Source organism: Panicum virgatum, chromosome 5K (genome assembly GCF_016808335.1).
Source record: "Panicum virgatum strain AP13 chromosome 5K, P.virgatum_v5, whole genome shotgun sequence".
Lineage (NCBI taxonomy): Eukaryota > Viridiplantae > Streptophyta > Magnoliopsida > Poales > Poaceae > Panicum > Panicum virgatum.
In genome coordinates this window covers 62,183,950-62,207,322 of record NC_053140.1, presented here as the reverse complement: position 1 = coordinate 62,207,322, position 23,373 = coordinate 62,183,950, and the positions used below count along the sequence as shown (strand labels likewise).

Genomic DNA, 23,373 nt, shown 5'->3' with positions numbered 1-23,373 from the left:
CCAAACCGTGGCTGGCTGGATCTAGGCTGGTTTCTTTACCATCCAATTTACTGCCCTTGCTGGATTTGGTGATGCAAGCAATTCTGAGCCCGTTACCGTTCATTCTCGGGCTGGCTGGGCCGCGGTCTGGCAGCCCACAGCCGGTCAAACAGAGAAGAGCAGCGGATCCTATTCTGATCTAGCCAGGCAGCCAAGCCGAGGAGGAGGAGGAGGAGGAGGAGGGGAAGAGAACAAGGGTGCTGGAGCAAAGGGAAAGATAGCCATGGATCCACCACCAAACCCTAACCCCAACCCCACCAACGCCCAGCCCCAAGCCGACGCTGCAGCCAGGCTCGCCGCCCTCTCTCTTCGCGGCGGCAGGGACCTCCCCCCGGACTTCGAGATCCACGAGCACCACCTCGACGACGACGACGACGACGACGAGGGCTACCTCACCGCCGCGTCCAGAGGCGGGAGCAGCACCTGTGCCTGGAAGGGCCTTCTTGACGACGACAGGGACGGGGACGACGTCTCCCCGCCCAGCCCCAGCAGCAGCGGTTACGCCGGCGAGCGGGGAAGCAGCCTCGACGATGACCCCGACCCCGAACCCGAACCTGCCCAGGATTGGCCGCGTGACAAGAAGCATCTCGACGAGGTGAGCTCGTCAGGACGGCTGACGTTTCCCAGTGGACTGGATCACTGAGCCTGCCGCGCCCATTTTTCAGGACGATGCCTCATCTTCGTGGAGGAAGAGGAAAAAACATTTCTTCATCTTGAGCAATTCTGGCAAGCCAATATATTCCAGGTGAGACCACTTGTGCACCAGGAATTCATTCCACCACTACTACGGCTAAGCATTTTCTGAACCAAGACCATAACACTGCTAGCATTTTCACAACTTGCAGGTATGGAGACGAGCACAAGCTAGCTGGCTTTTCTGCTACACTGCAAGCAATCATTTCCTTTGTTGAGAACAGGTATACATCGTGGCATTTGTGACTTTGTTCATTTGTTCACCCTTGTCTCACCTTATTTCATCTCATTCCAGTGGTGACCATATCAAATTTGTGAGGTCTGGCAAACATCAGGTCGGAGACCGAGAAGCCTATTCGATCTTATTTCAGACTGTAAAAGCCATGCTTGAGACTTGAATAATTAATGCTACTAACCCATCCTCTTATTCCAAAATGCTTTGCACACTGTCTTTCAGATAGTTTTCCTTGTGAAAGGACCAATCTATTTAGTCTGTATAAGCTGCACGGAAGAGTCATATGAAGGACTGAGGGGGCAATTAGAGCTCATGTATGGTCAGGTGCTTCTACTGCTGCATTCATCTCTCAATACCATTATTTCTTTCTACAGACTTTCAGCTCTGACTATATTTCTGCATATATGCCTTCTCCATCCTTGTATTGACTTCTCTCTGGAAACATGATTTTGCAGTTGTTGCTTATTTTGACAAAGTCGGTCAATAGGTGCTTTGAGAAGAATCCCAAATTCGATATGGCACCATTGCTTGGTGGCACTGATGCAGTTTTCCTATCTCTTATACACGCATTCAGCTGGTCAGTTCAATTTTTTCTCTGCTTGGGATTCATTTTATGCTGAATAAATGTTTGGAAGCACTCACTGGGAATCCCATCAAACGGCTGGACAGGAATCCAGCGACGTTTCTTCATGCATACACATGCCTCCCTCTCGCGCAATCAACAAGGCAGGCAGCTAGCGCAGTTTTGCAGGATGTTGCTGATTCAGGGGTTCTATTTGCACTGTTGATGTGTGAGCACAAGGTTTGTCCAACTTCATGCCAGAACTTGCACTGTGATTCTTACTACATAAGACTTGTTAGCCGTATGTTAAGTGTTAAAGTTACTTTGCTTTATCAAATCCTGACTGTTAATATGTAATGTAAAGTACATTCCCATATTAGTTATTTATTAGCTCACACTAGGTTCCACTTGCACCTCTTCAACAGGTTCACAGACATAGATACACTTCTTTCTCTACTGTGATACTAGTTATCCGTGCACAAAGGTTCCACATGCACCTTCTGGGGGTGCATACATAGGTGAACTCATTTTCTGCCTGCTGTCCATATAGATATGTCCTTCACATGTATCCATGCTAAATTTCTGGGAAGTCCTGTCTAAGACTCGCGACTCGTGTTACCATGGCATCTGACATCTCTAGTCTCTCCAACCAAGTTAATAACTTGTGATATGATGATGGATATGAGGATTATGATCTTGCTCTTACTATAAGAGCATGCTATCTTTAGGGAAATTTTCCTTTTCCAGTCCCCTAGTCCTGCTTTATTATGTTTCATGAATATCATTCTTTATTATTTTCAGGTAATTAGTCTTGTGGGAGCACAAAAGGCAACTTTGCATCCTGATGATATTTTATTACTTGCGAATTTCATACTGTCCTCTGAATCTTTTAGGTAACCATGATTTACTCTGAAATGAAGGATTGCAACCTTGAACCATTGTTCTTACAGTTTCTGTCTTTTTATGCAGAACGTCAGAGTCATTTTCACCCATATGTTTGCCAAGATACAATCCTATGGCCTTCTTGTATGCTTATGTTCACTTTTTCGATGTAAGTGAAATTTATACATCTGAATAACTGTATTGGTTTATCATTTTCGTTGAAATTCTAGCTTACAAATTGTCAATGATGACTGATGACGATGTATTACTCTCTATAGTTGATCAGTATGGTGCTTGATCAAAGCCTTCTCTCAGTTATGCATCTGTTGAAAACCAGAGTTTGAGGGGAATTGAGTGTGCACCGTGAAACTGTCAGGTGTCAGTGAGGAGATGAGAGTTTGAAAATAAAAGAATACAGGGTTAAGGGTGATAACTAAATCAAAATCCCAGAGGATTTGAACAAGTAGCAGATCGCAAATAGGAGCACATAGAAAATTTTCTTCTTTTTGGGGTACATGATCTTGAAAAAAAAATGTAGGTAGTTACTATGAATTTGAGCTCAGGTATTTTGTATGCCTTGTCTGATTTTATTTTTACATGGCTGGCAATGAGGAGATGATAAGGGTTTGAAAAGAAACTAATACAGATGTTATGGGAGACAATTAAAATAGAAGTCCTTGAGGATCTGAATGAATAGCAGACCACATATAAGAGCACATCGAGACATTTCTCTCTTTTTTTTAAGAGGAACATGGAGCTTTGACAAAATGTAGTAGTAACTAGGAATTTGACATCAGGCATTTCATATGCACTCACTTTTTCTTCTTTTGTGTGACTTGTATTGAGGGTTGATTTGGAGCTTAAATGTGAGTGCATTCTTGGCAGGAACATACATACGTGACTTTGCTTACTACGCAATCAGATGCCTTTTATGATCTCAAGGATTCCAGGTGAGTTAACAAATAAATGACTCGGCATGATTCTAATGTCACGAGGTGCCTGAGTGTGCGTGTTGCTTAAAATTGAACTGAGATCAACTATTCTTTAACAATGTCTTAGGGCCCGCATTCAAAATGTTCTCTTGAAGTCAAATGTCCTCACCGAAGTCCAAAGATCTTTACATGAGAGTGCGCTGCATGTTGAGGATCTCCCAATCGATCCATCTTCTCAATCTGCATCCCAGCCTCCGCAGTCATCTCGAGACATGAGTTCCCAATCTTTAACTTCTGAAATGGCAATTGGAGGACCGGCTGGACTCTGGCATTTTATATACAAAAGTGTTTACCTTGACCAGTATGTATCATCTGAATTCCCCTCATCCATTAGCAATCAAAAGCAGCAAAAGAGGTATGTATATTGATGACTATATATTCATTTCCATAGTAGTCAATCTTCTTTGTAAGGCAACTTCATATATGCAGATTGTACAAAGCTTACCAAAAACTGTATGCCTCCATGCACGATAAAGCAACAGATCCACACAAAACTCAATTCAGAAGAGACGAGGATTATGGTGAGTCATCTTTAGCACCCAAAATCTGAAGTCCCATTATTCAGAAGCACAAGCAACAAAATAGTTCCATAGTATCGAAAAATTGTGATTCACTGATAGTAATTCTGGATGCTCAAGCTATTCTATAAAGCATACGCATTCTAGTATCCACTCACATTATACCAGGATTGCATATCAAGGTCAGATGAAGTTGTTATATCATAGTGACATAACTATGGACAAAACTGTGAGCACTATACAGTACACATGTGCATTGATTTGTGTCAGTGTCTGCGTATAGAGCTGAAGAAGACTTAGTCCCTCTGTCCCAAAAAGAATGCAACTATCATTTCCTAAGAAGTCAAACAATTTCAAGTTTAAAATTTATGTCTCCAAATAGATTTATTATGAAAATACATGATTAATCAAATTATACTTATTTTGTAACATAAATATTAATACTATTTTCTATAAATTTGGTTGAATTTGAAATTGTTTGACTCCTCGAGAAGCGAGAGTTGCATTCTTTTTGGGATGGAGTAAAATTCTGTATTGACTGACATTGTACATAGTGCGTTTTTCTAGTGGTTAGGCTTGTGGATGCTTATTGAAATGTTGAATTCATTCTATATGTCAGTTATGTTTCTACATAAGAGGAGGAAAGTGGAGTATTTTGTTCCACTTCAAGTACGTCCTTGTGGGAGCCATATAGATTCTACCCTCTCCCAAGTGCTGATATCAACATGGATTGTCCTGGGAGCAGAAATATAGGGCGGGAGAATAGGGAGCCTGTCATACATGGTTCTTAACGCGCTAAAGGCGACTCGTGGCAATCTCCACCCCACCCCACCCCAAAAAAAACGCCTAGGCGTATAATTTAGGAAAGTCTAAATTACTCCCCTCAACTATAGCCAAAGTAAATTGGACTTTTTTTCCTTTAATTTAGTAGCATATCCTAAACATAGTAGCATATACATACCTTTATTGAGCTCTTGTACCATATATTCACCCCTTTCCAGAGCCATGCACTACTCAAGTAGGCAGTAGAGGCATAGAGTAGAGCTAGCACAAGCAGCAGAGTAGAGGGAACTAGGGAAGGAAGCACGAGCAGCGGAGCAGAGGGAAGGGAACTAGAGAATATTGGAGATTGAAGATGCCTGGCCATTGCAGTATTTCAGAAGGTCGCATGGGCCACGGACAAGCAGAGGAAGCGCACGGAAGTGAGGGCGCACAAGGCTGGACCAGCAGAGGTGGCTCTGCACCGAGGCGCAGAAGCAGAGCCGCATGGGGACGTGGCCTCGTAGAGGACAGGCGGAGACGTGCGGGGTCGTGGGGCTCACCCGTTGCCGTATTGCAGGGGGTCTGCACCGCCACATGAGTTTTCCCGCCTCCCTCTCCTTCCCTCTCTCTTCTCTATTTCTCTCTCCCTTCTCTGTTTCCCTCTCACGATTAAGCCAGGATTGGACAGGTTTTCCCGCTCAATTTCCTCCTGATTTCGGCCCGTCTCTTGATTTGCCGCCTGATTTCCATCCACCCCTCAATTTCCTGCTGTCCCGCTTGATTTCCCCCACGCTACCCATGTATGGTGCCTGCCTCATCCTCCAGGACGCTTAGACGATGTCTTTGGATGCCTTGTACCTGAGGCGAGCGCCATAGGCATCCTGGCAAGGTGAGGGAGGACGCGTACCCCGAGCAGGCCTGGATGCCTAGTTGCTACCATGATGTCATATCTAGGGGATAGTTGTAAATAGATACCAAATTTATAGGTTGCTGTTCTTTTCTGCCTTGACGCTAGTCAGTGCATATCTCTGTTACGCGGATACTCCTAGGAGGTGGCGTATCCGTATCCGATACGTATCAGATACGGATACGCCCCGGATACGCCTCGGATACGTTTCTAGCCGTATCTTGAAAAAATGGATACGTATTTGTTCGGATACGCGTATCCGATACTTTTGTGCTAGATAGGATACAGCTCAAAGCAGTAATCAGCCCACCCAAATGCTGTTTTGGTAGTAAGAGATGATACAAAATGATGAACTTGCTTCAATAGAACTGTAGAACTAGATGAGCAACAACTGAAGAACCCCTTTGGAATCAGTTGTGCTTTTAGAGAATGCTAGTTATAGAGGTAATGTTATATGGACATGCAAGTATTGCACATTTGAGTATAGGGGAAGTTACTCAAGAGTAAAATCTCTTGCTGAATATCTATGTGATATTTATATATAATTATTAATTATCCTAGCCGTATCCCCGTATCAGTGTTTTTTGGGAAAGTGCGTATCAGTGTTTTTTGGGAAAGTGCGTATCCGCGTATCCGATACGTATCGTATCCGATACCCGTACCAGTATCCGTGTAACATAGGTGCATATAACGCCATAATGGTAAATAATACCTTAGTGTGCATCATAATTGTGAGATGAACAGTAGCATTACATGGTTCATCCTGTGCATATTGATATCAACTATTGGTACTAATGATGCGCCAGAGAAATGATATACTATCGATAGAGTACATTCGGAGCCAAAGATGTCAAATTTGCTTGCTCATAATATTTGGCTATGTAATGTAACAACCAGTTCATTTGTCTTTACCCTTTTCTTGCAGTTCTATTTTGCTGGATAACTCAGGACTTTGAGCTGTATGCAGCCTTTAATCCACTGGCTGATAAGGTTGGTGCATGTATGCAGCCTTTAATACATGGTTTTGTGTGTGTGTGTGTGTTGGGGCCTGGGGGGTGGGGGGGGGGGGGGGGTGGTAGTCCTTGTGGATTAATTGCAGGTGGTGTCATTAGTGATCTAACTTGGATTATACTTATTTGCAGACCCAAGCAATTAAGATGTGCAATAGAGTATGCCAATGGGTGAGGGATTTAGAGAATGAGATATTCGTATATGGGGAAAGCGCCCTTTCCTGGTGATATATTGTCTTGTGTGTAAGTTGATATGTCTATGTTATGTCTTTTATTGAAAGTTTTGATGATTGATGTACTTGTACCGGCACTGGGGTTACAAGAGGTATCGTTTTATATTCGTATATGTCTATGTTATTGTCTATGTTTTATATTCGTATATTCGTATACCATCATTGTTGGGGAGGTAAATGAGGGACTGGGTGTGTCAGTCTTTGACATTTTCTCAGAAGAGGTATCGTTTTTTTTTGGGGCTGTGAATTGGGATATTTTTCTTTTTTATTTATGGCTGCGTTTTGTACGCAGATTCTGTAATGTAGTAGGCAGGTCGTTGAGTTGTTTGGCTAAACTTTGTGGGCGCCTCATAATCAGACAACTCCAGACAATGCCTCATCATCTCGCTCGCTTAAGTAAACACAGCGAATTTCTTGTAACCAAAGCCGCGTCCGGAAAATACGTTGCCGACCACTCATCCTAAAAATCGGAGCAGAGAAGAAAATTGAACAAAATAGATGATGCGAATGCTGCAGGAGGAAGACAAAGCAGTCCACGTCAATTGTTCGTCCATGTGGCCGTACCCCACTGGCCAGGAGGCCTGCTATCATCTTGGCATTGTTGGGAGGGAGACCCGCCCCGGTCATTTGCACTCTGCTGGTATTGTTTTTTTTTTTTGAACTCCACTCTGCTGGTATTGTTGTCTTTGCTGTTGGCTGGGATGTGGGCTTGTTAGACCAGTCTCAGTAAAAATTTTATGGGCACAATTATTTAGACTGAGAACTAAATAATTATGCTAGATAAATTTCATAGTGATTAAACTCTCCTCACATTTCAGAAAACTTTATCCTTCTTTTTTCTTGTCATGTCAGTAAAATTGATGATATTTAATGTCACGAAACTTTTCATGGAATCTTCATTAAGAGTGACTTTACCACTGTACTAGTACAACAAAATAGCAGTATCAGATCAGCAGTAGCACAGGGACAAGGGGCCGGTTTGGTGCGGCTCCCGCCAGCTTCTACAGGCAGCAGCTGGAGGAGCCACAATTTGCTGTTCCTTTGGCTCGAGGCCGTCCATCCCTTTTCTCCTTCAACAACCCTGTCATCCCTCCTCTTTTGATCCTCACATCAATGCTGATCAAGGTTAGTGCCGCCACTGACAAACTACTCCTATAAGCTAATTGCAGAGCAAGCATCCCCAACCCCAATCCTCTTTGTGTGGCTGCCTTTACTTTGTTCGGATCGAAAGCGGTCGTGCGTGTCGCCACCGGCAGTTTATCCGGCCGCTCCCTCCTATCTTGGATCCAGCATCAGCTTGTATTGCATCCCATTCCATCCCATCCTTCGTTGGGCCACGTACGGCCAGCCTCCAATCCCGGTCTCGGGTGCCCGGGGTCGCTATATATATAGCTGCCACTGAGTTGGCCAGTGGATGAACAGGTAACACAACACAGCTCATCATCTTTCCTAGCAATCCACACACCGGCCGGGTGCACGTACTACTACTCTTTCGCAAACCATAACATATATAATGCCGGTGAGCAGGATCGCCGTGGGCGCTCCGGGCGAGCTGTCGCACCCTGACACTGCCAAGGCTGCCGTCTCCGAGTTCATCTCCGTGCTCATCTTCATCTTCGCCGGCTCCGGATCCGGCATGGCCTTCAGTGAGAACCTCCATCCATCCATCCATCTCTCTCGATCTGCTCCCATCTTGCATTGTATTGCCTGTCATGCCTGTCATTTTCTATAATAATCATATTATATATATATATAATTATTACCACGTGCAGGCAAGCTCACCGCCGGCGGCGCAACCACTCCTGCTGGCCTCATCGCCGCGTCTCTGGCGTACGCCCTGGCCCTCATCGTCTCCGTCTCCATCGGCGCCAACATCTCCGGCGGTCACGCCAACCCGGCCGTCACGTTCGGCGCCTTCGTGGGCGGCAACATCACCCTCTTCAAGGCCGTCGTCTACTGGGTGGCGCAGTTGCTCGGCTCCGTCGTCGCCTGCCTTCTCCTCAAGATCGCCACCGGCGGGGCGGCTGTGGGCGCCCTATCTCTGTCCGCCGGCGTGGGCGCCTGGAACGCCGTCGTCTTCGAGATCGTCATGACCTTCGGCCTCGTCTACACCGTGTACGCCACCGCTGTGGACCCCAAGAAGGGCGACCTCGGCGTCATCGCGCCCATCGCCATCGGCTTCATCGTCGGCGCCAACATCCTCGCCGGCGGCGCATTCGACGGCGCCGCCATGAACCCCGCCGTGGCCTTCGGCCCAGCCGTCGTCACCGGCGTGTGGGAGAACCACTGGGTGTACTGGCTCGGCTCCTTCGTGGGCGCGGCCATCGCAGCGCTCGTCTATGACATCATCTTCATCGGACAGCGCCCGCACGACCAGCTGCCCGCCACCGACTACTGATCGCCTCGCCGGACGATCACCACCATGGATGCATGCATTCCAATCGTTGATTCTCTTCCATTCAACTCTTGTCCATCCTTTTCTCGTCCTTGTTAATAGTATATATATATATATATATATATATATATATATATATATATATATATATATATATGTCACACCCGGTTTATGAAGGCAAACCGAATGCATCTCATATGTGCGCCAGGATCAGTTTACACACATATGATTAAACATAAAGTGAATATCACAACTAGTGCAAGCGTAAAGAGAGTATTAAAGACTTTATTACAAAATCCGAATGTCTTAAACGAATAAATAAACGTCTATAGAGTAGCAGCGGAATCTTCTTCAGCACAGGCAGATGACTGGGAGACATACGCCTAGAAATCCTCGAAGTCTTCTGGAAACTCCGGGCAGTTGTTATTACTGTCTGAGCAGCAAGTATGCAAGGGTGAGTACACTTATGGTTGGTACTCAACAAGTGGTAGGGAAACAACTATAATATATGCAAGGCTAATTCAAGGAATAGCTGACACGGTTTAACTGCACTCATCAATTTTAGTTGATCATATTTTATTAGCAAGCATTAACTAGATATAAATATATACCATTAAACCCATAAGATAAGCATATATGAAGATATACATCATAACCATAAGTAAAAGCATCGATTTAGATCAACTTCAAGTTCAATTATCATGTGAGGGTCCAAGCCGCTCTTGACCGTGAGCACGGCTAACCGGTTAGTTTTACACTCTGCAGAGGTTGTACACTTTCACCACAATCCGCGTAAAAGCTCCGAAGAACTTTAAACCCAACCATGCAAGTGCGGGCCAAGCACCATATCACACTTCCTTAGGTATGACTGCATAGGGACGCTACGAGGCCTTTACAAAGATCCCCTAACCTATGACAACCCGCTAAGGTTTCAAGCCAAAGTGGTCATAACACTGTCCTAATGAGGTGATACCTTACCAAAGGATCATAAAACAATACCAATTGCCCCAAGAGGACTGAGCTATATCCCATCAATGCATCCCCTCTTGCCCTTTCGGTAAGATTGTCACAAGCTAAAGTTTCTAATTAATCAGCCAAGACCAGAGCCATATAGTAATTGTGGTTGTACTGTTTTCTTGGGTGGTTCTCCATGTTCCAATTAACACATATGATCTTGATTAACAATATTAAACCATCATGAACATGAAGTAACAAGTATAGCATTTGTAATATTATCCACCCATATCCAAGGTAAAGCAACTAGCATAGCTACCCAACATGAAATTAAACCCAAGTTGATCAAGGAATATGGTAAGCAATACTAGGTATGTCCTTAACTCGGTTCCCATCATATTATAGACACATGCATGAACATAAAAGTAAATGTGATAGTTTTGGTAATTTCATGGGTCAAAAATATGGTCAAGGATCCACTTGCCTTCCTCAAACTGCTGCTGATCCGGTCCTCCGAAGCCTTGATCTTGCTGCTGCTCCTCGAACTGCGGATCGTCTAACGCATCACACACGCACATGCAAGCAAACAAGTACAAACAATAAGAAACAGTACACCAAACAACAAAAACAGTACAAAAAGAGGTTACTAAACTATTCTACTCGATGCAACGATCGCGTGAGCGTAAAAATCATCGAAAACGGATCTAAAACGAGAAAGTTAAGGCTAAAACAAGATCTAAGGGCTGAAACGTAATTAAACCTTATACGCAGGGGCTAAAACATAAAAACAGGGGCTGTTTTATAAATATCTTTCAACAGAAGTGGACTGCGGGTTAAATTTGGAAAAACAGAGGGGCTTAAGTGCAAAAAGACCATGGTTGACCGGTTTCTACTTAGTTGACTCGGATCCAATCTAATCTGGACCGTGCGATTTAGATCCAGCGGCTAGGGTTCTTTGGAGCGAACGGCGGCGGCGGTAAACGGCCGGCGGCGAGCTTAGCGGCGGCGCGCGGCGGCGGGATGGCCGGAGTAGGCCAAAACGGCCATCCGGGGCTCTCCTCGAGTGCGGGTTGCATGGTTAGCGAGCTCGCGTGTTCGCGAACTCAATGGCGGGGCTTGTGCGGGACATAGGCGAGCGGAGCGGGCGTGCGGCGGCGCATGGCGGAGCGGCGGCGCCGGTGAGCTAAAGCGAGCGAACAGAGCGAGAGGGAGAAGAAAAACGGAGCTGGAGAGCTCCCTCACCTCGACGCGAAGCTTCGGCGCGGAGAAAAAGTCGACGGGAGGCTAAGGAACGGCGACGCGACTTGGAGCTCCAAGCTCCAACAATGGCGGCGGCGCGGAAGCTAGGTCTTTGCGAAAACGGCGGCTGCGACTCCGGTTTGGGGTTCCAGGGGTGCGCGCGGGGTTGCTTTTATAGGGGCGGGCGAGGCGCCTGGGCGTGCGGGCCCGAGGGGGGCGCGGCGGCGCGCGTGGCCGGGTCGGACTCGAGCCAGAGTCCGGCTCGGTCGGGGAGGAAGACGCGCCCGACAGGCGGGACCCCCTTGGCAGCGAGACAGGGAGGGGGGAGGGGGCGCTGGGCCGGAACGGGCCGGGAGCGGGGAAACGGGCCGGCGGCAGTGGTTTCTGGGCCGCGGGAATTGAAAAAGAGAAAAGGTGAGGGATGTGCTGAAAGAGAGATTGAGGAAGAAATGGTTTTCTATTTTCCAAAACGATGCAAACACTTTCAATTTAAATTCAACTCAAAGATTTGAATTTAAATTGAACAACAAGCAAATAAAGATGCAAACCAGCATGAAATGCACACACCTATTTTCCTTATATTTATTTTATGGCTAAATAATTTATTTAAGCTCGCGATAAATGCTTTAAATTCAAGATAAATTAGATGAAACCTTATCGAGCCTACAATAAACCTAATCAAATTTACTTAGGTTCCTAATTTGAAAATACGGGTGTTACAATATAAGGGAAAAGTCTATTTTTAGACCTTGAACTTGTCGGGTCGTCCGAAATTGAACCCCGAACTACGAAACCGGGTAACCAAGGTCCTCGAACTATCAAAACCGTCCGAAATACAACCCTAAGTACTGTAGCAAGCGGTTTCCTAGGGCTGTTTTGTGACGTGGCATCATGGGGCCACATGGCAGTACACGTCATCACACCGTTCCACACTGCCAGGTGGGACCCACTCCCTCCTCCTTTCTGCCTGCCCCTCCCCTCCGCTCGCACCGCCGCCCGCTCCCTCCGCCGCCGCCCGCTCCGTCACACCGCCGCCCGCTCCCTCCTCCGCCGCCGCTTGCAGAGCACCCGCGCCGCCCGCTCCTTGGCCGCCGCGCTCCCAGCGCCCGCGTCGAGGACGCGGACCACGGGCGCGATTACGCCGCCGACAGAGCGGGCGGCGGTGCGAGCGGGCGGCGGCGGCGGAGGAGGAGGAAGCGAGCGTCGGTGGCGGCGGCGGGAGGTGGCTCCTTCCGCGTGGCGGCGCAACGCGCGGGAGGCGCGGCGGAGGGAGCGGGCAGTGGCGGTGGCGGAGGGAGCGGGCGGCGGCGGAGGTAGCGGGCGGCGGTGTGAGCGGGTGGCGGCGGCGGCGGAGGGAGTGGGCAGCGGTGCGATGGAGCGGGCGGCGGCGGAGGGAGCAGGCGGCTGTGCGAGCGGAGGGAGCGGGCGGCAGTGCGATGGAAGGAGCGGGCGTGAGGGAGACAAGGGAGGAGGCCGCGGAGGAGGCGCAGGCGGCACGCGCGGGGGCCGCCGCTGGTGTAGAGGGAGAGGAGGCAACGGGCCCGCGCCGCTGGGGCGCGAGGTGCCGGGGCGAGGTGGCCGGGTGGGGCGGCGGGGTGAGCTCGGCCTACGCCTCCATGGCTGAGGAAGGGAGGGAGGGAGGAGGTGCCAGTGGGACCCACTTGTCATTGAGAGGGAAGAAATGAGGGAGGTGCTGACATGGACTGACTTGTGGGCCCCGCGTGCCACGTGTGCAAAACCACCTTCAAAACAGCTTGCTACAGTGCTCGAGGGGGTGATTCGGACGGTTTTGACAGTTCGAGGGCCTAGGTTACCCAGTTTCGTAGTAGGAGGTTGAAGAACGGACTTCTGGACCAGTTCGATGTTGTAAAATAGACTTTTCCCTATATATAATCTGTTTTCTTGGTCTCGAGAAAGAAATATATATATGTGTGGAGTATGCACAAATCTGCTATTACTGTTTACCAGTGGCAAGTTATTGTTGGGTCGAAATCTTTTTTTTTCTCTCTCGATCATCGATCACCAAGATTAGGTCCACCGTACCCCTCATAGATGCTCCACTTGTCAGGTTGTCGGTGTTTTTTTACCACCGACTAGTGATTCTCGTGGACTGTGTGTTTAGGGACGGACGGTATGCACGAAGACACAAGAATTATACTGGTTTGGGTCGTCAGGATGCGTAATACCCTACGTACAGTTCGCCACAGCTTGTGTATCATGCATCAGTTTTGCAGTAAGGGGTTACAAATGAGCGAGAGGGGGATCGATGTCCCAAGTCTCTATCGTGAGCATGGATTTGCTAATGTAGCGTCTGATCGGGACGGTCGGGGAGCTCTGGTCGGGCAGAGACCTGCGGCGTCTAGGCCAGAGGATTGTGTTGGTGTGTGTGTGGGTGTGAGAAATCTCCTAGCCCCCCCAACCCCCCTCGGGTCCGTCTCCTCCTTTTTATATGTAAAGGAAGGGCCCGACGCACACGAGAGAGAGAGAGAGAGGAGTCAACTCTCCGTGGGGTCGCCTTGCCGTCCTCCTCCTCCACGGGCGGGCACACCTTGTCTCGCGGTTTGCGGGGGTGTCCTTGCCATACAGCGGCACGCCCTACCCTGCTCCTACCCGCTGTAGGATACGACAGGGATGTTTGCTGCGTCAGGGCACGTCTTATCACCTACCATCCCACGCCGCTTGTCAGCCCTCGCGGCACGGGTTGTGGTGGCCCATTTTCTGGTCAGGCACACTTCCTTTGGTGGGACATCGATCGGGGGAGGTGGAGCTCCCGCCTTTGGTCAGGTGAGTTGGAGTTCTGGCCTTAGGTCGGGCAAAACGGACTCCTTTCGGTGGCACCAATCTGCTTGGTTGCGGCTAATGCACCTTTGATAAATAGGCTGCTTATCTGTTAATCCCCATTCCTCGGGGATCCATAATATTGATACCCGACACAGGCCAAAAGGTTTGACGAAAAGCAGGAGAAGATTGGTTTCGTCAATATTTTCCATCAAAATCTTAATACTTTTTACACCAGCAATTTTCTATACCCACCTCTTATACCCGTGTCATTATTTGTTTTGGAAGATAAAAATTGACATCTTTGTATATGAAAGGAAAAAATGATGTGTATTATTTTTGAAAGGAAAATAAATGGCATCGTTGTTTGATGGAAGAAAACTTAAATACGTGCTCAACTAGTTTTATATAAAAAAAGAATTATATTTCATACAATGATATAAGAACCCCTGAACTATAGATTTCCATTTGGCCCGCAGCCCGCAAGCCCACCCGAAAGCCAGGTTTTTGGGCCCGGCCCAAGCCCGGCACAGGCCGTGCTAATTCGGGCCCGGGCTAGCCCGGTCCGCTAGGTAGTGTCGGGATTGGGCCGCCACCCCAGCACGCCGGGCGACCCAACCCGGCACTGGAGGAGCAGGGCGGCCCGGTAAAGGCCCGCTGCCCCCTCCCCCTAATGGTCGACCCTCTGCCGACTCCGATTCCGACCACCCTCCTGTCCCCTGTCCTCTCCTCCACATGCACACATCTCGCCGCCGTCGGCCTTACCCCTCTCATCTTTCTTCGCCTTCGGGCTCCGGCTACGCAGGTAACCCTAACCCTAGTTCTTCGATCTAGATCTCGACTTATCGATTGTCTTGTTCGTGTTCTTGGATCTTGAATCATGAGTTCCCTTCCCCCTAATCCCCCTTCATGGGTCATTGCTGCAGGTCTTGTGCTGCCGCTGGCTGTTGTGGCGCGGCGCGGGGCCGCGCGTCATTGAGGAACGGAGCCGAGGGGTCGTCGTGATGGATGACATGGAAGAGTACACCATCAACGATGACCTCAGAGCATGTGGGCTCCCCGGCGACGATGAGGATGAGCTGGCATCTGGCGGCGAGGCATTGTTTTGAAGTATAATGTGAACGTGTTGAGACTGTGCTTACTGAGTTTGGTTTGAAGTATAAGGTATTTTCTGTCACACTTGATGCTTCTTCAAATACTTCTGCCATGGCAAGTCTTATTCCCAAATTTCTTGGTTAACTTGGCCCTGACTTTGAACCACTTGGCAGAGAGAGAACAATGCGTGGTCTCTTGCACCAGTGCTGTACTTGGCACATTATAAACCTTATTGTCAAGTCTGGTTTGAAGAAAATCAAGTCTTATCTTGAGGCCTTTAGGACTGAAATTTCTTATTTGAACTCTTCAAACCAACGTATTGCTGAATTTCATAACTTTTGCATTGTTAAGGGGGGTAACCCCTCGAAAATTTGTTTTGGATATGGATGTGAGGTGGAATTCTACTTATATCATGTTGAAGCACCTTATACCATAAAGATCCACCTTCTCTATCTTTATTGGTGCTAATTATGTTTTGGTTAATGGTGAGCCACTACTCAGTGATGGTCATTGGGCTGTTGCTGAGAAGATTATGGAGTTTCTTGAACTGTTTTATGATTCAACTGTTGCTTTATCTGGTGTTTGCTATCCAACCAGTCCTTTGATGCTGCACCACATTCTTGACGTTGCTGGTCGTTTACATGCCAAAGAGACTCATCCATTGCTAATGAACATTGTTATTCGTATGAAACTAAAGTTCCTCAAGTACTGGCACGCCATACCTCTTTTGTATTCCTTTGCTTTTATTTTGGATTCTAGAGCCAAAATGAGAGGTTTTCATAATGTTCTTCGGCTTCTTTCTCAGGCCATTGGAACTGATTATTCCAACTACTTCAATGAGGTAAGAATTGAAATGTACAGACTTTTTAACAAGTATGAAACCAAGTTTGGTATGAAACAAGTGATGGCATTTTGAGCTTTTGGGAAATGGCAAGCAAAACTGCAAGAACCAAGATTGCATTGCATCATTGATCATTGCATGATTGCATATGTGTGAGAGAGCATGTGCCTCTATTGATCATTCTTGTAATGAACTCATTATGTGATGTAATGTAACGAACAATTGAACTTGAATTATAGATCTGGTATGTACTATTTTTTTTCTTCTTAGAGTTTCTCACAAGGGTGAGTTTTACCTAGGAAGGTTTTTAATGAGGCAGCTACACTTGATCACATAGATCAAGTGTTAAAACAGATCTATAATTCATGCAACACCCCTGTTATGAACTTAATATTATGAAGGGGTGCACTTTTGATTATTTGGTTGCTTGTGTGATTGTGATTGTGTTTTTTTCTGTCCATTGTTGAATGTAAAATGAAATGTGGAGTTGGTGAAGTGTTGGATGAAACAACAGGACGTGGGCCGACTCGGGCATGTTCTCGCGGCTGTGCTTCATGGGCTGACCCGGCATGAAATGGGACCGTAGGCTTGTGCCCGGGCCGCCACCCCAGCACGCCGGATGGCACGGCACGGCTCGATTGCCTCCTCGTGCCAGGCCAGGCCCAATCAAGTCGTGACTGAGCCAGCTCGGGTCCGTGTCGGGCCGGGCCAGGCGGCCCGAATGGACAACTATAATCACTGGGTCTGCGCCGTCTGTCTAGTGAACAAGTGATGGCATTTTGAGCTTTTGGGAAATGGGAAGCAAAATTGCAAGAACCAAGATTGCATTGCATCATTGATCATTACATGATTGCATTTGTGAGAGAGAGTGTGCCTCTATTGATCATTCTTGTAATAAACTCATTATGTGATGTAATGTAATGAACAAATGAGCTTGAATTATAGATCTGGATTGTACTCTTTTTTCTTTCTTAGGGTTTCTCACAAGGGTGAGTTTTATCTTGGAAGATTTTTAATGAAGCACCTACACTTGATCACATAGATCAAGTGTTAAAACAGATCTATAATTCATCCAACACCACTGTTATGAACTTAATATTATGAAGGGGTGCACTTTTGATTATTTGGTTGCTTGTGTGATTGTGATTGTAATTATGTGTGATTGTGATTTTTTCTGTCCATTTTTTTAATGTAAAATGAAATGTGAAGTTGGTGAAATGTTGGATGAAACAACAGGCCATGGGTCAACTTGGGCACGTTTTTGCGGCCGTGTTTCATGGGCTGGCCCCGACACGAAAACGGCCCGTAGGCTTGTGCCTAGGCTCCCCAGCACACCGGGCGGCACAACACGTCCCAATTGCCTCCTCGTGCCCGGCCAGGCACGATCAAGTTGTGCCCGGGCCAGCCTGGGTCCGTGCCGGGCCGGGCGACTCGAATGGACAACTATAAACAGAAAACGTGAACAAAGGCCCGACCCGCGTCACGAGGGCAAGCCTGGCCCGTGGACCGTAGAAGAGCACATCCTCCTCCTCTATGGTCGTCGTCGCCCTCAACCTCAAGACCTCAACCAAGGGAAGGGAAGGGAAGGTAGGGTAAGGTACAGGCGCCCAGTCCAATCCAATCCCCCCTCGATGGCGGCGGTAGATCTGTCCAAGCTGGTGAAGGAGAAGCGCTTCTGGGTGGCCTCCTTCCTCGTCGCATGGGCAGCCGCGCTGCAGGTACCTAGCTTCCTATCGAGAAATTTGCCTTCAATTCAATCGCCCATCCGCCTCCGATTCCTAATCCAAAAATTCCACTTCCTCGGCATCAGGGCCACATGATGTGGATGCAGCGCCAGGAAGCCTTCAAGCACAAGTTTGGCGCAGACGCCTCCGACGCCTCTTCCTCCTTGGATTCCTCCTCTACCTAGCAATTTTACCACCGGATGCGCCAGATTAGGGGTTGTCAGTCTGTCTGTTGAACCTCTGCTACCTTATCTAGCCATGTTTAGTTCCCACTCTATAAACCCCGTAAACGCAAAAAATATCACATCAAATATTTCGACATATGTATGGAGTACTAAATGAAGTCTATTTATAAAACTTTTAACATGGATGGGCTGTAAATCGCGAGACGAATCTAATGAGTCTATATAATCCATGATTTGCAACAGTGATATTACAGTAACCATTCGCTAATTATTAATTAATCATGAATTAATTAGCATCATTAGATTCGTCTCGCGATTTACAACACGTATGTGCAAAAAGTTTTGTAAATAGACTTCATTTAGTACTTCAAATTAGTAAGATTCCGTCGCAATTTTTTTTTGCGTTTCATCTAAACACACCCCTAGCATTCTACTATAGCTGGCTCTCACAACAGCTGCTGTTTCTGAGTTAGTACATGCACCGGGAAAATAAAAAACAAGGCTAGTGAATGACTTGCTACCTGCTAGTGCTGCTTATGATTCTCAATTATGTGTGAATTGTTGTTACTGTCAACAACTGAATGTTGAGTTATCTGCATGGAGCTCTAGCTCTTGTGGTACCGTTTTGCTTTACAGGCATCTCTGAATTGTTGAAGGCCGCCTGAGAAGATAGGCTGTTGCTCCATGATCTGGTCGCTAGCTCGAGGATGTTGGCGGATATCCAAGTGTGTTATTGGTGACACTGAAGGCCCTGTTTAGTTTCTAAAAAAAATTTACAGTACCCGTCACATCAAATTTTTTGACACATGCATGGAACAATAATGTAAGTTGAAAAAAATAACTAATGACACAGTCTAACTGATTAGCACGAGACAAATCTTTTAAATCTAATTAGTTCATAATTGGATATTAATTGCCAAATAATAACGAAAGTACTACAGTGTCAAAACTCAAACAATTTCGCGAACTAAATAGGGCCTGAGGCCTAAACTAGCGCATGCTGATCTAGGAATATCACTGTTACATGTTCATGCAATCGTGCCAGTGAAAGAAAACGGTTTAAAGATGAGGTGGTCCTGCGATCTTTTAAGTCTCAAAATAAAGTGAGGAACAACTCAGCTCAGGGAACCTTGTGCTGATGCTGTGCTGAAAAATCAGCAGACTGTCTATTTGTAGGCTGGACTTAACATAAGCAGTGGCAGATCATCCAGTGTTTGAGTAGTGCACCCGAATATTCCTCCCATCAAGCACCTGTTCAACAATTATTGCAGTACAAATGTGTGTTAGCTACACTACACTACACTACACTACACTACAGAGAGGCAAAGTGCATGGGCTTGACCGCTTGAGAGAAAAAAAAAATCAACAGAGAGATATATAGCAGTGAAGAAGATGACTTGCCTCACCGTCCATCTTGTGCGCTGCCTTTGCTGCTTCATCTTGTGAAGAAAACGTGACAAAGCCAAACCCTTTTGACTTGCCCGTCGTTGGATGGCATACAACCTTCACTGCCGTGCAAATTCAAGAATCATTCAGATTACGACTCGTGATCCACACAAACGAAACACTAAGCTACTAGAATACCTACCTGCAATAACAGCACCATGTTGAGAGAAAGCGTCCTTGAGAGCTGTTTCATTAGTATCGTAAGAAAGACCTGCACTTTAATTTGGTACAAGAAACGGAAGGCAGCGATTAGCAACTTACTACTACTAGACTCTGGCAGAAGATTAAGCGATTAGCAACTTACTACTACTAGACTCTGGCAGAAGATTACTACATGTCATAGTCATAGTATATATGATTCAGGTACCGGTAGCAGCAAGCAATCCGCAATCGGAGAAATCATCATCGTCGTATCATATACTATCAGAGAGGAGGGGAAAGGAGAGCTAAGGATTTACATTTACTTACCACCGACGAACAGTTTGGAGGTGCATCCAGTTCCAGATGAAGACGCGGCGGCGGTCCGATTAAACAGCTTCCCGAACTGGAACGAAATCGCAGCACAGCGCAGCGTCGTCCATCCTCTCCGATTCAGTAGTGCCATCTCTTGTGTCTTCTCTTCTCTGCTCTGCAAAGAAGGAACGAAACCCTGATCTGAATCTGATCCCCAAATCGGGAACGTCCCCTTTTGCAGTTGACACCCAGTGCAACCTCGTTATTACAGCGCCGTGCCGCCCATCCATATGCTTTGTTTGTTTGGATGCTTTTTTTTGTGCGTTGAGAATTTGGTTCAGAGGATTTGTCTTGTCTGATAAATGCAATGCAATGCTGACAAAAATGAGTACTAGTCGGATCCTCGTTGCCATAGTCGGATCCTCGTTGCCACTGCCAATCCAACGGGGATTCCATTCCATTCCTTGCAATTGTGATGGGAGGGCACCATGGTCCTCAATTGGGCGGCAGCGGGCAGTGGCACCGGCACCAGTACCGGCTGCGGCTGCGGGGGCGCCGCTTCCGCCGCCGTCCGTCGGACCAGGGGCTCGCATCGTTATTATTACTATTATTTTATTCTACTAGGTGTGTGTTAGTGCGTTGCTACGGGTGATAAAAAAATAATTTCGCATAATACAAAGATTATCAGAACACATATGGCATGGCATTTAAGGTCTATTAGTATCCACACAGAATCATATACATAGTAGTTTTAAAATTAAACAGATCAAAGCGAATTGTGTATTTGGATGGGCAGCATGGGTTCAAGGAGGATGGGTCCTGCCAAAGCAGAATACATTGTGTCAGACCTTAAATCAGTATTGCTAAGTGATAGTACCAAAACAGAAATTGCTGCAAGAAGTATTTAAACAGATCAAACCTATTCCTCATATAGTTTCCATGCGAAATATTAGCAACTATATTTCAGTAGTTTTTCAGGTTCCATGCATCTGCCAAAAGAAATAACGACATCGTCCTAGCAGAATGCTCAACACAAAATAGTTAGCCACCCTACCACTTAAGTTTAGGCCATTTGCACACAAAGGTTTCAGCTTCTGAACTTTATGGGTCAACAGGTATATTCCACCTCCACTAAAGGAATAAAAACTCTCTTATTCGGCCATTCATATTATCAAACTAATCAATGGTCCACTGTGCAATGTGGTAACCTGATACAGCTCCTATCTCCGGATCACAACACACTCTTAAATCATAAATCAGATGCAGCCAATTCAACAACAACCGACTTATTCGGTCATTCCTGTCCCCAAACTAATCAATGATCCACTATGCAATGTGGTAACCTGAAACAATTCCTATCTCCAGTTCCAGATCACAACACACTCTTAAATCATAAACCAGATGCAGCCAATTCAACAACGATCGTATTGGGGCTATTGGCTCCTAATTATGCATGAATTTTTTGAACGTTAACCAGTCAATTTAATCTTCAACAATTTAACATTGTTTATCATGAGTTTCTATATTGTGATATCAAGAAAATATTGTTCCACTAACTATTCTTTTAGATGTGGGTGTCTCATGATGCAATTTGCAATATATCAGCTGGTTGAAAAGATTAATATTGGCACTTTTATATGCTGCAAGTTCAAAACTAAGCATGTATCTGTATGTATCTCAATGGCAACACCAAACTACACCGCAACTGTACAAGATTGAGAATTTGGTACCTTGGCCGGATGGTCAGTGTCTGTATGGGATGCCAGATGAATGATCTAGCCCGAACCAGTAGACCACATACTCGTCGAGGCTCGCGCGCACTGCAAGCACAAAAGTGAAAGAATTATAGCATGAGAAAATCCAAATCCACCGAGCAGGGGAAAAAAAGAATCCACCCGTCCCGCTGGTGTGTATTACACATTTACATCCCACAATAGAATTGAATCTTTAGGTCGGTCTGTCGCAAGAACACGGGCAGCTGCGATCCCACTGCTCTCTGCCTCCTCGACTACCTTGGCAAACCTGCAGCATATTTAATTCAATTTTCTAATGTTTCAACAGGTATGCAATGGCTGTTTCAGTACCTACACAATGTGTTAATGAGAACTCAGTATAGTGAACTGAAATTTCAAACACAAGTGCAAGTGGAGTGCGACCCCTATTATTTTTCACCAAAGCCATCTATGATACTTTGGTAACCCTACATGCTCCAATATAAAAATAATACAATTAGTATAATAATATAGGTAACAATTGTTCAGTATAGAATAAAGCAGATAGAGTTTCCAGCAGTAGATTTTTCTTTTCGTCTTAAATCATTCATGATTTGCAGTAGAGTTTTCTTTTCATCTTGCATATTCCATCTCAAATGTTGCATTCATAATTACCTGGGTCAGAGCTTCCAGCAGCGCCGGCGGCCACGAACCAGACGATGGGAGGAGGTGAACAGTATACAGAGAATTGGAAGGTATACATCAGCAAAATAAAGAAAAAGATTGTAATTGTCGTATATCCTTTTATTTTACAAATATCCTCATTGCATAATTAATTGGTACAAATATGTCAGGCTTAGAACTTGTCGGGTACCATGATTAGTGGCACCCTAATCAGGAGACTAAAATCGCCCTAAAAACGTAAACACGTGTTCGGCAACCGGGCCCACGAAAGCCTACAGCCTCCTTCCAATCTGGAAGAAAGGAAATGACTTAAAAAGCCCAACACGCGGCCCACGTACGCAGTACGGCCCATCCGCACCCCCCTCGGACCCACGGGGTGATCTCCGCCTCGCTCGAGGGCTCCCTGCCGAAGCCCTCGACCGCGCCCCGAGCCTCCGCTTCGCTCGAGGATAGCGAGCCTACCCTCGGAGGGGCAAGCCATCTCCGCCTCGCTCGAGGCCACCCCTCGATGGAAAGGACAAACGGCTCTTCCGCTCACCTGTCCGCCGTACAGAGGCATTAAATGCCAACCGCTCTTCCACAGTGCCCGGGTCAGACGGCGTCAGGCCGCCATTCCCCACAGTGGCTGTGACTGGAGTCTCGTCCGCCAACTCCGGTCACTGCTCCGCCATTCCGGACGCTGTGGCGGCACTGTGGGAACCTGCGACGCAGTGCAAGACGTGCTCGGCACTGCTCCAGCCACTATACTGTCAACTCCCCATACCTCCTTCATACTCTCCCTTCTGCGGAGCCCTCGAATAGCATGGGCACGACCATCGGAAGCGGCTCTGGCCTTGACCAGGACAAGACCCTGGCCTATAGGACCCTCGGAACACCGCGACGCCACGCCTGGAGGATGGTACCCCCACAGCAACGACCACGCCGCCCGCTGGAGCCGCCAGGACGCCGGCGCGATCTCCGCAAGACCAAGGACGATGCCCAGGACGACTGCCACGCCCGGCGCCATACCCCACAGTGTACTTCCCACAGTGCTC

At 46.9% G+C, this 23,373-nt stretch overlaps 4 protein-coding genes across 9 annotated transcripts; 3 read left to right on the top strand and 1 right to left on the bottom strand.

Annotated features, from left to right (window-relative positions):
- The first annotated feature begins 192 nt into the window (after nucleotides 1–192).
- On the top strand, nucleotides 193–6,971 carry LOC120709394 (vacuolar fusion protein MON1 homolog). 2 transcript variants are annotated; one of them, XM_039995029.1, is made up of 14 exons: nucleotides 193–634; nucleotides 705–784; nucleotides 885–956; nucleotides 1,028–1,067; nucleotides 1,190–1,291; nucleotides 1,423–1,544; nucleotides 1,637–1,769; nucleotides 2,331–2,422; nucleotides 2,499–2,580; nucleotides 3,297–3,361; nucleotides 3,471–3,758; nucleotides 3,833–3,924; nucleotides 6,516–6,580; nucleotides 6,733–6,971. In XM_039995029.1, exons 1-14 carry the CDS (start codon nucleotides 263–265, stop codon nucleotides 6,826–6,828), a joined length of 1,701 nt encoding a protein of 566 aa, XP_039850963.1. In that variant the 5' UTR covers nucleotides 193–262; the 3' UTR covers nucleotides 6,829–6,971. The 2 variants fall into 2 exon arrangements, with proteins under 2 accessions (XP_039850963.1, XP_039850962.1); XM_039995028.1 differs by having other exon boundaries at nucleotides 195–634; nucleotides 1,028–1,106.
- Nucleotides 6,972–7,228: 257 nt separating this feature from the next.
- Nucleotides 7,229–9,308, top strand: LOC120709395 (probable aquaporin TIP1-2). 2 transcript variants are annotated; one of them, XM_039995032.1, is made up of 3 exons: nucleotides 7,229–8,255; nucleotides 8,361–8,479; nucleotides 8,606–9,308. In XM_039995032.1, the coding sequence occupies exons 1-3, from the start codon at nucleotides 8,248–8,250 to the stop codon at nucleotides 9,229–9,231; spliced, it is 753 nt and encodes a 250-aa protein (XP_039850966.1). In that variant the 5' UTR covers nucleotides 7,229–8,247; the 3' UTR covers nucleotides 9,232–9,308. The 2 variants fall into 2 exon arrangements, with proteins under 2 accessions (XP_039850966.1, XP_039850965.1); XM_039995031.1 differs by lacking the exon at nucleotides 7,229–8,255 and having other exon boundaries at nucleotides 8,262–8,479.
- An 8,317-nt stretch (nucleotides 9,309–17,625) lies between these two features.
- On the top strand, nucleotides 17,626–18,636 carry LOC120709392. 2 transcript variants are annotated; one of them, XR_005689658.1, is made up of 3 exons: nucleotides 17,626–17,853; nucleotides 17,946–18,111; nucleotides 18,467–18,636. XR_005689658.1 is itself a non-coding variant. In XM_039995026.1 (2 exons), the coding sequence occupies exons 1-2, from the start codon at nucleotides 17,767–17,769 to the stop codon at nucleotides 18,042–18,044; spliced, it is 186 nt and encodes a 61-aa protein (XP_039850960.1). In that variant the 5' UTR covers nucleotides 17,626–17,766; the 3' UTR covers nucleotides 18,045–18,636. The 2 variants fall into 2 exon arrangements, 1 of the variants encoding a protein (XP_039850960.1); XM_039995026.1 differs by having other exon boundaries at nucleotides 17,946–18,636.
- Nucleotides 18,637–18,903: 267 nt separating this feature from the next.
- On the bottom strand, nucleotides 18,904–20,333 carry LOC120709391 (glycine-rich RNA-binding protein 5, mitochondrial-like). 3 transcript variants are annotated; one of them, XM_039995024.1, is made up of 5 exons: nucleotides 20,202–20,333; nucleotides 19,959–20,118; nucleotides 19,633–19,701; nucleotides 19,446–19,552; nucleotides 18,904–19,295 (listed from the first exon to the last, which is right to left on the bottom strand). In XM_039995024.1, exons 2-5 carry the CDS (start codon nucleotides 20,092–20,094, stop codon nucleotides 19,248–19,250), a joined length of 360 nt encoding a protein of 119 aa, XP_039850958.1. In that variant the 5' UTR covers nucleotides 20,095–20,118; nucleotides 20,202–20,333; the 3' UTR covers nucleotides 18,904–19,247. The 3 variants fall into 3 exon arrangements, with proteins under 3 accessions (XP_039850958.1, XP_039850959.1, XP_039850957.1); XM_039995025.1 differs by lacking the exon at nucleotides 20,202–20,333 and having other exon boundaries at nucleotides 19,446–19,547; nucleotides 19,633–19,706; nucleotides 19,959–20,194; XM_039995023.1 differs by lacking the exon at nucleotides 20,202–20,333 and having other exon boundaries at nucleotides 19,959–20,194.
- Between the last annotated feature and the right edge of the window lie 3,040 nt (nucleotides 20,334–23,373).